This window comes from Trametes versicolor (assembly GCF_000271585.1).
Source record: "Trametes versicolor FP-101664 SS1 unplaced genomic scaffold TRAVEscaffold_14, whole genome shotgun sequence".
In the NCBI taxonomy this organism is placed as follows: domain Eukaryota; kingdom Fungi; phylum Basidiomycota; class Agaricomycetes; order Polyporales; family Polyporaceae; genus Trametes; species Trametes versicolor.
The window spans coordinates 1,001,894-1,015,508 of record NW_007360334.1 but is presented as its reverse complement, the minus strand read 5'-3'; the positions used below and the strand labels follow the sequence as shown (position 1 = coordinate 1,015,508).

Here is a 13,615-nt window from a genome sequence, read left to right as displayed (position 1 = left end):
CAGCGTACTCCGACCGAGTCGTGTCTCCGTCGAACTCGAGGCAGGCTGAAAGACAAATTCGATAACCTTACGCACGCGAGAGAGCGGAGCATATGGTCGCTGTGCTGCGCTTGGAATGGTCGTCGGAGGTGTGGATCATCCACTGGCATATCGGCGCTCGTCGAAGTTACTGCTGCGCAGTCATCGGTACCCCCGGCCCAGAGTGCAGACTATTTTGCAGAGTGAGTCCAAGCGAAGGTCCTTTGTTGTTGGCGGCCTTCCTAGTCGACCACCAGACAAAGCAATGGTAAAAGTGGGAATTTTTCAGTATGGATGACAAGTTGCGGCAAGTTGGCAAGTTCAAGCTTCACAAGCGCCCGTGAAGCTTGTCAGACGTTTGATAGACGCCCATTCTCCTCGTCCCGCCGGTGCCGGATTTGGCTGCGCCCGGTGGTTCGCGATTTCACACCTTCAACTCACACTCATTCGAAATCCGACCTCAGGTGTCTGAGCAGTCACCACAATGTCGCTAGTACAAGCTGCGCACGACGCGGAGTCTGCGGAGGCGTTCGACCACATCCCCATAATGTAGCACTCCAGATGCCTCGTTCCGGCACGCAGCAGCCCGGCTCATACGTTTGATACGGCGCAGAGACCTCAAGGACATAGACGACGCTAACCCCGAGAGCAAGAAGGCACTCGGAAAGGCTGTTAGAGACGCATGCATCAACGTCGGATTTCTGTATGGTGCGTATCTGCGCCAGTCCGCTGTCACAACACACCGAATGTCCATGCTGATAACGACTCTCCTTAGTGAGAAACCATGGAATTCCCGAGGAGACCATCGATAAAGCCTTGTCTGCATCGAAAGACTTCTTCTCTCTGCCATTAGACCAGAAGATGGAGGTAGCAGAATGCGCAATCGTAGAAGAGTTGGTCCTAACGCCCAGCACCTTCCCGACAGCTAGACATCCGCAAAACCGCGAACTTCAAGGGGTACAATGCCATCCTCACCAGCAACAACGACCCGCTCAACCGCGGCGACCTCCACGAAGGCTTCGAGTTCGGCTGGGAAGAACTCGACGCCCGCGCCGCCGACGAGAAACGCGCAAACGACGGCGTCATGGCTGGTGCCAACGTCTGGCCCTCCGAGCTTCCCGACTTCCGGGAGTCCGTCCTCAGCTACTAGTGCGCATCCCTGCAAAGCTGCTGCATCTATCCGCGCGTTAACGTAAATCCCGGGCCCGCAGCCACGCAGCAGTGGACCTTGGGCGGAAGCTCTTTCCCCTGTTCGCGCTCGCGCTCGACCTTCCAGCCGACTTCTTTGACGACAAGGTTCGGAATCTTGGTTTTGGCGCTCGGAAATGCAAATGCTCATGCTGGGGACCGCGGGCATGCGCAGACGAAGAACGCTGCTGCGATTATGCGCGTGTTGCATTACCCTCCGCAGACTGGTCCTGTGGACGACCGAGTCATTGGGATTGGCGCACATACGGAGTACGTCGCGTCATGTCTCACAATATTCGTTTCAGGCGAAGCTGATATCTTATGCCACTACGTCCAGCTTCGAGGTACAGTTGACTGTTATTCCCTGCGCCCCTTCCGTCTCATCGTAAATTGCAGTGCTTTACCATCCTGTGGCAAGAGCCGGGGATCCAGGCCCTCCAGGTACTCAACAAGCAGAATCAGTGGATCGACGCGCCGCCGATCCCGGGCACGCTCGTGGTGAAGTGATTGTCCCCAGTTTCATACTCGCGTGCGCGCCCAGGCTCACGTCTCGCGGTAGCATCGCGGACCAATTCGCGCGCTGGACTAGTGCGTAGATTGGTATCTAGCTAACCAGGACGTACATGCTAACTGCATGTTTGCAGATGACATCTTCAAATCGACGGTGCATCGAGCGATCAACCGCAGCGGCGTGCGTCGGTACTCGATCCCGCTCTTCTTTGGCACGGACTACGACGTGAAGCTCGAGGTACGCTCCCCCCTCGCTACATAAAGTGAAAGATCTCAACATCGTTGACGCTTTCCGCGTTTGGCGCAGCCGATCCCAAGCTGCGTATCCCCGGAAAGGCCGCCGAAGTATGAGGTCGTCACCGCGGGGGACTACGTCAAGGAGCGTCTGAAGGCGACGTACGGCCACTAAACACAACTCATCAGCATGGCGATGTATCCGTTAGTTCGGCGCGGGCCATGTCGTGTGGGAGGATGAGGGCAATACGAGAAGAAATGTATACGGGCTACAGAGGCTACATGTACAATATGATGCCAGATACAAGCAAATGCGAGATGAGATGCAAAGGAAGCGCAAGATGATGTGCGATACAGAGAAAATCGCCCAGCGAACTCATGAAACGGGACCCTAGAGGACTTATGGCGCAGGTGTGTCCTTCATCAAAGGAATGACAAACAGGGGACATTGGCTGCCCTCCTTATGCCTGTCCACCACATACGGGCGCGTCAATACGCTAACACGTTGCCGTCAGTAACGCGGTCGTACTAGCATCGCAGGGAACATACATACACGTTGGCCTTGCCGACCGGGTCAGCCGGTGCGAATTTGAAGTTCGTGAGGAGGATGAAGACAAACGTCTTGATCTCGATGATCGAGAACTTGAGGCCTATGCACGACTGTACCCCGATCAGCATCTAGCCCTATAAAAAAAACCGCGGTCGTGACGTACCCGAGGGCCTGCGGAAAAGGTCAGGATATTATTGTATAACCCGGGCTGTGACTTGACCGCCTCGGGCAGGTTGTCCCACCGATCCGGGCTGTGGCACCACGAAGATATCAGTGAGTGCACAGCATACGATCACGATCGCAAACTCGACGTACTTGAATGCCCACCCGTCCGTGCCCCACACTTCGCGATCGAGGTTGAACGCTTCGATCGGGACGTGGACACATGCCCCCTTCGGCATCACAAAGCTGTCCACCTTTGCCACCGTCCCGTCTCGGCCGCGCAGCGAGACTGGGACGGAGGTCGGGACGACATCGTCCTGTGTGGCGACCCTGATCGACGAGTGCACCGGGGGGATGAGGCGCAGCGTCTCCTTGACGACGTTCTCCAGGTACGGCAGCTCAGCAACCAAGGCGTACACGGAGGCGATCTCGTCCTGCGTGAGCGACTCGAGGGGCACCGTGGGGGCGACGGAGCGTAGCTCGGCGCGAAGGCGTTCTTGCACCTCGGGATACTTGGCGAGGAGGTAAATGAGCCAAGTCACAGTGAGCGAGCTCGTGTCCGATCCTGCGAAGAGGAAGGTATTGATGTTGTTGAGGATGTCCTCGTCGGAGATGCGCTGGTCGGGCGGGAGGTCGACAGCGATGTTCGACTTTACTGTATGAGCGTCGTGGTTAGAATGATAAAGGTCGATATTCGGGACGGACAACCTACGCAAGGCACTGAGAAGGTCCTTGCCGCCGTAGACGCTTCCAACCTTCTCGGCTTCTGCGATCTTGGTCTTTTTCTCCTGGATGAGACGACCCGCCACGCGGTTGATAACTTCGTGTGACTTCGCTACGACTCGGTAGCGGTCTCCGGGCTACGATTGCTGGTAAGGACCGATGGGTACAGAGAGGGGGCCTCTACTCACCCAGAGCCCATCGAGTGCCGGGAAGTAAAGCACAGCAATGTCCCAAAGACTGCCTTTCTGTTGCGAGATCGCGATTTCAAACATGTCCTTGTAGGCCATGAAGAGCTCGTTCGAACCATCGTGTATGGCATTGAAGTGGTAGTCGAAGCCTGCGTGTCGGTGAGCATACGTAGATCATACTACGTGGATATGAAGAACTTGCCTGCTAGGCCGATGACATCGAACGTAGCACGGCTCACCCAGTGGCAGACGTCGAGCTTCCTCCCGCCACCGGACTTCTCGCTCGCAGGGACGTCTTGCACATCGGAGATGAGTGCCATCCATCTGTCCCTGAGCGCCAAGCCTGTTTGAAATGTCACTGGGATGAGGGCGCGCATATTCTGAATCGAGAACGCTGGGGTCGCGACCCGGCGCTGACGCTTGTGCATCTGCCCCTCCGCCGCGAGCATACCGACGCCTATCATGCCGGAGATGAGGGTGCGCGACTGCCAGGGCTTCTCGTAAATCGTGGAATGCTTAAGAACGTGCGTGAGGGTGATGGGGTCTAGGGTGATGAGACGTTCTTCCCACTGAAGAAGGCTTTAGTAAGGCGGCACCAACAATATGGAGAGGGACGTACTGGGAAAAGCCCGCGTATCCGCACATTGCGCCCATACTCTTTGACGAACTTCTCGTGGACCCGTGGAGACCTAGAGGGACTGTTGCTGTTTTAGTAACCATATGGAGCGACTGGAAGCGGCCGTGTACTACAGGAATGTACAATAGAGTGACGACCAAAACAGCGAGTGACTCTCACTCAAACGTAGTGTGTGTCCTCCAGTCAGGCCTGCTGTATGGGCTCAACACCCCCGTTGAAGGCGCTCACTATTTGGTACTGGCACGCGTGGGCCGACAAGCATGCCAGACCGTATCCTCGCAACGGGGAAGACGCTATGGTCAACGCGCGCATTGAGCCCGAAGTACGTAGGCAGGCATGCTCTTCCGCGAGGGAGCGCACCCACCCTCTGTACTCGATGAGCACGGCACAAGACATTATAATCGCGGCAAAGCAACGCGTCGCGCGACACGAACACATGGATCCTCGGTGCAGTAGCTCTCACTGCGACCACCCAGCTTCAGCGGGAGTCTCTGGTCTCAGTGAGAGTCACTTTCCTAGATCTACGGGACGTTACCCTTCAAGGGCATAGAAGAAGCGGGACGAGGGAGCGGGAGAGGACTCTACAGAACGTCCGCCACCGACATCGTCTACCCACGAGAAAGAGAAAGGGGACTAGAAGTGCATAAAGATAGTAGAAGACTCACTCTAGCACCGCAGCCAGATGGTTCCCAAAAAAGCTCCGTGTGGGTGGGCCGGGTAACCTGCATAGGGGATTCCACCGGGGCCAGAGGACAATGAGGTAGAAGAGATATGCGCCAACGGCCGCTACGGCCGCAGCTAGAAAACTGGTGACAAGCAATAGCACGCTGTACATGTTGTTCGGAGATGCTGAGGTCCACGGGCAAGCATAAATACCGAAATGTGGAAGGGCTTTGGGCCGAGATGTCTTAAGCTTATTGTCTGCACAAACAATAACTCACGGGTATCTGACAAGGTTTACCAAACATCAAGCAGTCCTGGGTTTGCCTAGTTCACAGTCCAGATGTGGAGTTTAGGGAAACGGCAGTCCAGAGCGATGGGCTATTCACGATGGTGGATCGAAACAAAGTCTCGTTGGGAAGAGTCAGAGGGGCGACTTCAACACCTGGAGGAATATCGGTCCATATATGGCAAAAGCTTCTCGGCCCGAGTACCGGCCGGTGTTACCTCTCCTCCATTAGCGCCCATGCTGCGAATTGACTTCGCCGCGGACCGCCACCACCGCTGAATCGGTTTCTTGGATCCAGCGAGCTTATCGTTAGCGTCGAAGTAGAAAATGGTCCTGTTCTTTACTTCCAACGGTATGTGTGCAGAACGAAGAGCTATAACGAGTCTAAATAAGTTCCGCTCCCGGTACAGCGACGACCCCGCCCGCGGTCATCTACATGGGCAAGGACAAGCACGAGAGTGCGTGCCGGGATGCTTTCCCCACTCGGATTTCATTCACACCATGAAACCTCTCCAGATGAGGACTTGATCAAGTACGCGTGGCCACAGGATGTGTGGTTCCACGTCGACAAGCTCTCCTCAGCGCACGTCTACCTACGGATGCCCGATGGGATGACATGGGAGGCCATCCCGGAGGCACTCCTGACAGACTGCGCGCAACTTGTTAAAGCCAACTCCATCGAAGGTACACTTCACAAAATCGTCTCGCTGGTTGGCTGGCAGTAACATCTTTAGGCGTGTAGGCAATAAAAAGGACAACATAACGATCATCTACACGCCCGGAGATAACCTCAAGGTATTTTCCTCCGGCATAACATGCGTGGGCTTATGATCTAAACCTCCAACCTTAGAAATCGGGCGACATGGCCGTCGGGCAAGTCTCCTTTCATAGCGACAAACGCGTAAGTCCATCGCTCTCCGCTAAGCGTTCAATCGCATTGACGCCCCGCACCAACAGGTCAAGCGCGGTACGTTTATCGTACACATGCTCTCTCAGCGATTACTGATGTTGCCCGGAAGTGCACGTTCCCAAGCGCGAAAACGTCATCGTCAATCGATTGAACAAGACCAAGGTCGAGCGAGAAGTGGACCACGAGAACGAAAAGGTTGAGCGCATCAAGAAGGAAAACGCCGTCAAGCGAGCCGCTGCAGCCGCTAAGGTACTTGCCACTTATTTTTTACGCTTGCTTGAGGGACCGTGGTCTAACGGATGTTATGTAGAAAAAGGCTGATGCAGAACTTGCGAAGGCTCGGGAAGCAGAAAAGGCAGCACGGTCGTACGACAACCTCTTCTCCGGCGACGACGAGGACGAGATCCCGGAACCGAAGCGGTCAGTGCAGGAGATGATGGACGATTTCATGTAGGACGATACGAGCGCGCGTCATGACTCCTCGAGTCCTCCCATTCATACCAAACATCCCTCGAACATGGTGCGCACGGTCTCTTACTATTTCAATCGGGGCGGATACATATACAACAGTGGGGAAAACAACGAAAAAGTAGAAGCAGCACTGGCGGTGATGTGATTCGTTTTACAAGCTGTCGGATACTATGGTGAGCATGCGATCGGGCTCGAGCGAGATGCATGCAGCACGTACACGAGAGAGCCAGGTTCATCAGCCCATAGAGGGGCGCGTGGCAGTCGGCGAGCTCCATCCTTCTTCGCCTGCCTTCTTGGCGAAAGAGGTCGCGGAGTCGTCGAGCTTCGTTCCCGTGCTCTTCTTCGGCGATTTCTTCGTCGTTGAGCTGCCCTTCCCGTCGTAGAGGGTGCTGCTTGCGGAGGTGAAAGACGCGGCTACTCGTAGCAGTCAGTACACCATCGCCAAGGAAAAATCGAGAACGCTGAACATACCGTCGCTGTCAGCGACCTGCTTCTTGCTGTCGGTAGTCTGGTTGGTGTTGTTGCTCATGGTGATAATAGTGCGGAGTGAGGCGATGCAGAGGATCTGGAGGTGTTCGTCGACTAGAGCGGCTTGTCCTCATCCCTCTCATCTCCCCCGCCTTTTGAATCGCGCACTCACTCCCCCTTCGTTCCTGGACTCGAACTCGCTACATCCTGCGTAGTCCAACACCACACGTAACCTGACACCCGCAGCGCAAGGCGCCGCTGCGCGCCCCTCCCCCTAGTCAGTCTGCCGACCCCGGCCTCAATAGCACCTCCCACCTTCGCCTCCAGTATCGCCGCCCATGCACGCTCAATCCGCGATCGACGTTTCCGAGCGCTGCTGCGCAACTCGCGCTCACGCGTTCGCACCCCGCTCGTGCTCGGAGTGGCGCACGCGCAACCGACATGAGTGGCTGCGCAGGGGACGGTCCCGCCATCAGGCCTCAGGTCCGCTGCGGGCCCGCTGCGCCGTGACAGAGCGCGGTGGGTCCGCGGTCGGCACATGATCTTGTGGACGCATCGTTGACGAGTTCGCGGTTTCCCCGGGGCGTTTGTGCCTCGGTCTAGACGATACGATACAACGCCACGGAGATCCTCCGGTGAATATCTCCGTGGCGTGCCGGCGCCGCTGGGCTGCGGGCGCGTCACCGTCTCGTACGATCCCATTCATATTCGTAATCGAGCCGCTGCGGTCGAAATGCCAAGTTGTCGAAGGCCTGCAGCCGAAGACACAAGAGTCGCATTGATGGGGTCATAGACTCCCGTATGATTGGACCGCGATATCGCGAAACTACAAGGATGATGAGGTCAGGAAGGCTCAGGAAGGCTCAGATGTACCTGCGACTGCGGAATAGTAATACCGTCGACTCACCGTCAGCACCTTCAGGGACATGTCCGTCTACAAAGGGAGCGTACGGTGAATCCAGTAGGCGACTGGATGACGAGGCCAGAATGTATCGACGACTGCGGATTACCGCTGACCCAACATCTTGAGGCCGAAACCTGAAGTGACTTCGGGGGCGTTAGCAGATAGTAGTTCCGAAATAGAAGGAAGCTACGTTTCAATGCTCGTGATACCTATTGCAGCGATGGAGGGACCATGAAGGACACGACCGTCTACAAGTGGATAGTAGCGGAAGATGGTGATTCCAGTATGATATATACAGGCTCTAATGCACACCTAATAATACTTCTAGACGATATATACCCCACGCAAACAGTCCGCCTAATCCTCAATCCCCTCCTCCTCCTCCGCAATCAGACGCTCCGCCTCAAGCGCAGCCATGCAGCCAGAGCCCGCGCTCGTGATCGCCTGCCGGTAGCGCTTGTCCTGCACGTCGCCCGCCGCGAACACGCCCTTCACGCTCGTCTGCGTCGTCCCGGGCACGGTCACGATGTACCCGTCGAGGTCCGTCTGGAGCTGGTTGCGCACGAGCTGCGTCGCGGGCTCGTGCCCGATCGCGTAGAAGAGCCCGTTCACGGGCAGGTCCTTCTCCTCGCCCGTCTGCACGTTCTTGATCCGCAGGTTGTTCAGCAGGTCGCCGTCGCCCTGGCACTCGACCGCGACGGTGTTCCACAGCAGCGTGATCTTCGGGTGGTTGATCAGGCGCTTCGCCATGATCTTCGACGCGCGCAGCTCGCCGCGGCGCACGAGCACGTAGACGTGCGAGCCGTACTTTGTGAGGTCTGTCCGGGCCGTTATTCTCGGTGCTCTGGAGATGTCAGATGATGGGGGGACGTACAGGTCGCCTCTTCTGCCGCAGAATCACCACCGCCGATAACCGCGAGCGGCTTATTCCTATGGGCGAGAGTGTCAGCGAGGCCACTCGGGATGGGACGAGGCTGCGCACGTGACCGCTGCCGGCGAGTTCGCAGCAGCGCGCGTGCGAACAGCAGACCGGCAAGGTACTTACCTGAAGATGGGGACGGCGCCGTCGCAAACAGCGCACGCGGAGATGCCGCTCTGCCAGTAGATGTCCTCGCCCTTGAGGTGTAGGCGCTTTGCGGACGCGCCGGTTGCGATGATAAGGGTGTCGGCGGTCTCGGGTTCCGAGTCCTCCTGGTACTCGCGCCAGTAGCGGAACGGGCGTGCGGAGAGGTCGACTTTTGACACGGTCTCGGTGATGATCTTCGTGCCGAACCGGAGGGATTGTGCGCGGAACTTGTCCATGAGCTCGGGACCCAGGATACCGGAGGGGAAACCGGGGAAGTTCTCGACTGTAAGGATACGAACGTGAGTCGCTGTGAATGCGAGAGGCGATAGTGCGCACCATCCGTCGTGGTCGTCAATTGCCCGCCCGCCGCGAATCCATTCGCCATGAATCCCTCGAACAGAACGGGGTTGAGGTTGGCACGCGCGAGATAGATGGCAGCGGTGTGACCAGCAGGTCCTGAACCGATGATGACCTATAACGCGATCTTGAGTTGGACGATACAGCTGATCTCACGACAGACAGACGTACCACTTTTGAGTGCAGCTTCGAGCTCTGGGGGACGGTGGGAGCTGTTGTGGGTGCCATCTTGGTAGTTGTGTTGGCAGAGTACTTGGCGGAGGCTGCGAGAGGGATCGCTCTGAGGAGAGCACGGGTGTTGGGTGTTCTAAACGTGGTGGGCTGAGAAGAGCGGCGAGCACGAAACTTATACGGCAGATGGTGGTCACGGTCAACTTGCGGCTTCTTAGTCAAGAGATTATCTGCCGGTCACGTGCGCCGATTGGATGTCTGCTGGGAAATCGGCGACGGCGCACGCTCGACGCTGACCAACTCCTCCTCCTTGCGCAATGCGACGGTGGGCATGGACGATCCAGCGAACACGTCTCCGATGGACGTGGCAGCCAGTAGCAGATTGGCAGTTGGGCAGCCGTCGCCGCAGGCAGGGACAATTCCAAATGTTCTCGAAACAAGCGCCCTTCACACTGACACTCGCAAAGGACCCGTGCCTCTCCACCAAAGGTCTGTCCATCCCGCCGCCAAATTTCGGCCTCAAACAAGCAAACTTTTGGCCCTCAAACAAGCCAAATCGGACAAGGGTTGTCACGTAAGTCACGAAGTAACGTAATGTCACCAAGTGTGACTTTCCATATTTGGTTATGTCAGAGCTCAGAAAACATACGCTAGATCGTCTGTGAATCATCTCGTCGCCACGAAAGCGAGCGAAATGAGCGCGCCGCTCTCTGGAAGTGTTTGCATGAGAAATCCATATCAGCAAAGCTACGAAATAAGCACCCGCTAACACACTTGCCTTCGCCACCTTCGCCGCTTGGCCGCGGGATCCGGATCGGTAAAGAAATATCGTTCCGCAACCCTGCGTGAATCCACGGCACAAAATCTCGTAATATATTGCTGATGATGATGGTAGTCTAGAGGCACAACATTCAACAGCATTTGGCCGAAATATCTCGACTGGGTCTCAAGAAGGCCTCAAACATGCAACGCGTGGACAAGGACTTCGGCGTCTAACGGGCGTCTATTCCCAATTTGGTAGCTCGAACAAGCAAAGTGGACAAGGATAATTACCATATATGGAAGGTCCAACAAGCAAACTTTGGACAAACCTTTGGTGGAGAGGCACGGGTCCTACTCGCAAGCAATAGGAACAGGTCGAATACGAGTGAAAGGTCATGCGTTGGGTGCAGACGCGCTCAATCCATGTATCGCATTGGTGAGCTCCGATGGTGATGAAAGTACATACCGACGTTACCACCAATGGGACCTGTGCAATACGTGAACCCGACGTAAACCTTGTGCGGCAGACTCCGAGCACATCAACCGCCCTCTCCCATGAGTCCTATCCTCGTTCTGATGCTGTGTCAAGCACGCTCATGTCCATGAACGGAAGAAGAAGCGGGGATATCCGCGGCTTGAAGCTTGAACTCTTAAGGGGGAAGGCCGGGTGTCATTCGACGCCGTAATAGCGGCATACATCTCGATAGACCAATGCGAATTTCTTGCGTTCATGGAGCAATCGGAACACCTGCACTCGTCTAGAGGTTGTCAATTAGTACGCCCGATCGTATGAAACTGGCTGTGATACAAGGCAGGTTGTCTCCCCTAGGCAGGCGATGTGTGATCTTGCCGAGGACGGGAAGATGTACGCGGCCGGTGTGTTAACCTCCCGTATGTGGAGGTTTGTATCACTCCATCCATCCCTAAGCAGAATAAAATAGCTGCAGTCTATCGAGATGAAAGCCGCCGTACCGATCGACAAACGCAGGGCTTCTTGAGTGGGACATTACGAGTGCGGGCTGGCTGTCGTATGCGGAAGGGGCGGCATGGCGAGAGAGAAAGAGAGAGAACGCGCCCTTGGGCGTCGCGCCGGGATCTCGTTATCCGGAGAGACCCAACAGTCTCCTTCATAGTGAGGTCCAGGCGGCGAGCTAAGATAATGTGAGATTTCCATCCGGACCTCATGCGAATGTATAATACCGCATCTGCAGTGTAAGTGCCGGCGGCCCACCTGAGAACGCAAGTCCGGAAGGTCTTGGGGGATAGGTCATTCTTGAGATATGTACTCTACGCCGTAGCACATGTACACGGACTCCATTAGACGAAGCACGCCTCCACTCACCTCCGACGTCGGCAGTCCACCTACTCCACCTTAATCGTGGCTACGCCCGCCTTCCCTTGTATCTCGGCGATACTCCGGTAGCCCGACAGCCCCAGCGTCAGCTCGAAATCCGCGAGGATGCTCTTGATGTGCGTCTCCACGCCTGTCTGCCCAGCCACAGTGAGCGCGTATGCGTAGGTCCGGCCGACTGCGAAAACTCCGGTAAGCAAACCCCCGTGTACGCTTTATCAAGGTTTTGAGACTGACGAAGTACGCCTTGGGCGCCCAGTGCAATCGCGCGGAAGATGTCTGCCCCAGATCTGATGCCCGAGTCGAAGAGGATGGTGAACTTTCCGCTCGCCTGCGCCGCCTTCACCGTCGGAGACGCCATGATGCGCTCCAGAGCGAGCAGCGTAGAGATCGCTCCGTCAACCTGACGTCCGCCTGCAACGAGCCGTGTTCAGCGACAGAAGACGAGAACCGCTATCTATGCTTACCGTGGTTAGATACGATGATTCCGTCTACCCCGTTGTCGATCGCGAACTCAGCGTCCTGGAATAGCATGATCAGGCTGTGCGGCAGTGCCTGCGGGGGCGCGTCTACTCGCCTCAACGCTCACGATCCCCTTAATGATCAGCGGTCCCTCCCAATTCTGCCTCAGGAACTCCACGTGCGTCCACGTCCTGAACACGCCGTTCACCGCCTGCTGGCCCCACGCCGCCGCGAGCTTCACGCCCCGCCGCGTCTTCTCGTCGCCGTTCACGTACAGCTCGTCGAACTTCGCGGGGTCGTACGGGAACTCGACGATGTCATCGTTCGGGTCCACCTCGAGTCCCTGCGCCTTCATGAACGCGGGGTCGGACAGCGCGACCTGGATCCCGACGCTGTGCGCGAACGGGATGAACGCGGCGTCGACGTCGTACGGCCGCCAGCCGATGGCCATCGTGTCCACGGTCACGACGAGCGCCGAGTACCCGTTCTGCTTCGCACGCGAGAGGATGGACAGCGTGATGTCATCGTTTATCGGCCTGTGCTCTCCAAATGAGTGCTGCAAGGGGGTCCTGAAACGCGGAGCTGACGCACCAGTAGAGTTGGTACCAACGGTGCCCCTGTCCGTTCGCCTTCGCGACGGCCTCGATAGACTTGGTCGCTGCACCGCTGAGAATCATCGGAATGCCCAGACCTCCTGCCGCGCGCGCAGTCGCGAGTTCTCCGTCTGCGTGCAGGATGCCCTGGCATCCTATCGGAGCGACGATAAGCGGTGAAGGGTGGGTGACACCGAACAACGTGGTCTGCACAACAGCATCTCAGAGGATGCACAGCACGAAGATCTGGCTGCACACACACCTCGATCGTCCGGTGGGTCACGTCTCGCAGCATGCGGGGCACGATTTGCCATTTGCTGAAAGCAGCGCGGTTGTTGCGGAACGTCTCCCCCGAACCCGCGTTCCCGAACACGAAGGCGAATGAGCCTGGAGCGGGCGTCAGATGGGTACTCGTGGTGCAGGGGCGGGCGTGCATACCTGGGCTGTCCTTGAGCTTCTCCCGTGCAGCAGCCTCTATCTTGTCGGGGTCGACGGAGCCCAGGGGAGGAGGGCGTCTGCTCGCGAAGAGCTCGCGCATGTAGCCGGACCACCGTCCCGGTGCCGATCCGTACGTTCTGGACTCCTCGGGGTTTGCAGTCGACGAGGCGGACATCGTTTATGATCGCGCGTGCGGGTGGCTCGGGTAGATGGGTCGATTGGCGGGAGGCAGGGTGTAGGGGATTGAGGAAGGACGATCAGCGCCTGGCGTACGTGCTACGGTATGCTGCGCGTCCGAAGCTTTAGAATGGAAGCCCCTGGGTTGGCCATGGGAATAGACCTCGAACTCAAAGACCGGGGAGTGCGTGCGGCCCGTACCTCATCCCTCCTGCCGTGCCGGCCTTCCATGGGCGGCACCTGGCGTCACGAGGGCGCTCGGGCGGCTGCTAGACGAGTAGAACATGACCGTCGTGACCGGTTGTCGGTGGCAAGGCATGACAAAG

General features: G+C 57.2%; 5 protein-coding genes across 5 annotated transcripts; 1 reads left to right on the top strand and 4 right to left on the bottom strand.

Annotated features, from left to right (window-relative positions):
- Positions 1–487: 487 nt before the first annotated feature.
- On the bottom strand, positions 488–5,060 carry TRAVEDRAFT_32147 (cytochrome-450 hydroxylase). The gene is given in 19 exon segments (XM_008046493.1): positions 488–567; positions 632–726; positions 794–885; positions 944–1,167; positions 1,230–1,314; positions 1,382–1,476; positions 1,579–1,583; positions 1,601–1,709; positions 1,766–1,794; positions 1,851–1,954; positions 2,024–2,447; positions 2,504–2,610; positions 2,664–2,751; positions 2,816–3,317; positions 3,375–3,522; positions 3,574–3,722; positions 3,776–4,142; positions 4,193–4,271; positions 4,876–5,060. The coding sequence occupies 9 exon segments, from the start codon at positions 5,043–5,045 to the stop codon at positions 2,351–2,353; spliced, it is 1,707 nt and encodes a 568-aa protein (XP_008044684.1). The 5' UTR covers positions 5,046–5,060; the 3' UTR covers positions 488–567; positions 632–726; positions 794–885; positions 944–1,167; positions 1,230–1,314; positions 1,382–1,476; positions 1,579–1,583; positions 1,601–1,709; positions 1,766–1,794; positions 1,851–1,954; positions 2,024–2,350.
- A 359-nt stretch (positions 5,061–5,419) lies between these two features.
- TRAVEDRAFT_175584 (cytoplasmic protein) lies at positions 5,420–6,705 on the top strand. Its single transcript, XM_008046764.1, has 8 exons — positions 5,420–5,511; positions 5,570–5,617; positions 5,676–5,843; positions 5,902–5,954; positions 6,010–6,060; positions 6,117–6,126; positions 6,179–6,318; positions 6,380–6,705. Exons 1-8 carry the CDS (start codon positions 5,487–5,489, stop codon positions 6,521–6,523), a joined length of 639 nt encoding a protein of 212 aa, XP_008044955.1. The 5' UTR covers positions 5,420–5,486; the 3' UTR covers positions 6,524–6,705.
- TRAVEDRAFT_53867 (uncharacterized protein) lies at positions 6,692–7,069 on the bottom strand (the record flags this gene model as incomplete). Its single annotated transcript, XM_008046763.1, has 3 exons — positions 6,692–6,708; positions 6,758–6,954; positions 7,008–7,069. The coding sequence occupies 3 exons, from the start codon at positions 7,067–7,069 to the stop codon at positions 6,692–6,694; spliced, it is 276 nt and encodes a 91-aa protein (XP_008044954.1).
- A 1,099-nt stretch (positions 7,070–8,168) lies between these two features.
- Positions 8,169–9,679, bottom strand: TRAVEDRAFT_156571 (thioredoxin reductase). Its single transcript, XM_008046762.1, has 5 exons — positions 9,507–9,679; positions 9,315–9,450; positions 8,958–9,261; positions 8,787–8,842; positions 8,169–8,730 (listed from the first exon to the last, which is right to left on the bottom strand). The coding sequence occupies exons 1-5, from the start codon at positions 9,561–9,563 to the stop codon at positions 8,270–8,272; spliced, it is 1,014 nt and encodes a 337-aa protein (XP_008044953.1). The 5' UTR covers positions 9,564–9,679; the 3' UTR covers positions 8,169–8,269.
- A 1,842-nt stretch (positions 9,680–11,521) lies between these two features.
- On the bottom strand, positions 11,522–13,337 carry TRAVEDRAFT_32144 (FMN-dependent alpha-hydroxy acid dehydrogenase). Its single transcript, XM_008046492.1, has 7 exons — positions 13,113–13,337; positions 12,937–13,061; positions 12,673–12,881; positions 12,197–12,617; positions 12,087–12,141; positions 11,857–12,033; positions 11,522–11,797 (listed from the first exon to the last, which is right to left on the bottom strand). The coding sequence occupies exons 1-7, from the start codon at positions 13,285–13,287 to the stop codon at positions 11,631–11,633; spliced, it is 1,329 nt and encodes a 442-aa protein (XP_008044683.1). The 5' UTR covers positions 13,288–13,337; the 3' UTR covers positions 11,522–11,630.
- Positions 13,338–13,615: the final 278 nt, after the last annotated feature.

Coding starts and splice junctions, on each gene's coding strand:
- TRAVEDRAFT_32144 (XM_008046492.1), bottom strand. CDS start 13,287: ATGTCCGCCTCGTCGACTGCAAACCCCGAGGAGTCCAGAACGTACGGA. Junction 13,062..13,112: donor GAAGCTCAAGGACAGCCCAG/GTATGCACGCCC, acceptor CGCCCGCTCCAG/GCTCATTCGCCTTCGTGTTC. Junction 12,618..12,672: donor CGTTGGTACCAACTCTACTG/GTGCGTCAGCTC, acceptor TGGAGAGCACAG/GCCGATAAACGATGACATCA.
- TRAVEDRAFT_156571 (XM_008046762.1), bottom strand. CDS start 9,563: ATGGCACCCACAACAGCTCCCACCGTCCCCCAGAGCTCGAAGCTGCAC. Junction 9,262..9,314: donor ATTGACGACCACGACGGATG/GTGCGCACTATC, acceptor GTATCCTTACAG/TCGAGAACTTCCCCGGTTTC. Junction 8,731..8,786: donor TGCGGCAGAAGAGGCGACCT/GTACGTCCCCCC, acceptor CGGCCCGGACAG/ACCTCACAAAGTACGGCTCG.
- TRAVEDRAFT_32147 (XM_008046493.1), bottom strand. CDS start 5,045: ATGTACAGCGTGCTATTGCTTGTCACCAGTTTTCTAGCTGCGGCCGTA. Junction 3,523..3,573: donor CGGCACTCGATGGGCTCTGG/GTGAGTAGAGGC, acceptor CAGCAATCGTAG/CCCGGAGACCGCTACCGAGT. Junction 3,318..3,374: donor GGACCTTCTCAGTGCCTTGC/GTAGGTTGTCCG, acceptor ACGCTCATACAG/TAAAGTCGAACATCGCTGTC.
- TRAVEDRAFT_175584 (XM_008046764.1), top strand. CDS start 5,487: ATGGTCCTGTTCTTTACTTCCAACG. Junction 5,512..5,569: donor CCTGTTCTTTACTTCCAACG/GTATGTGTGCAG, acceptor CTCCCGGTACAG/CGACGACCCCGCCCGCGGTC. Junction 5,618..5,675: donor GGGCAAGGACAAGCACGAGA/GTGCGTGCCGGG, acceptor AAACCTCTCCAG/ATGAGGACTTGATCAAGTAC.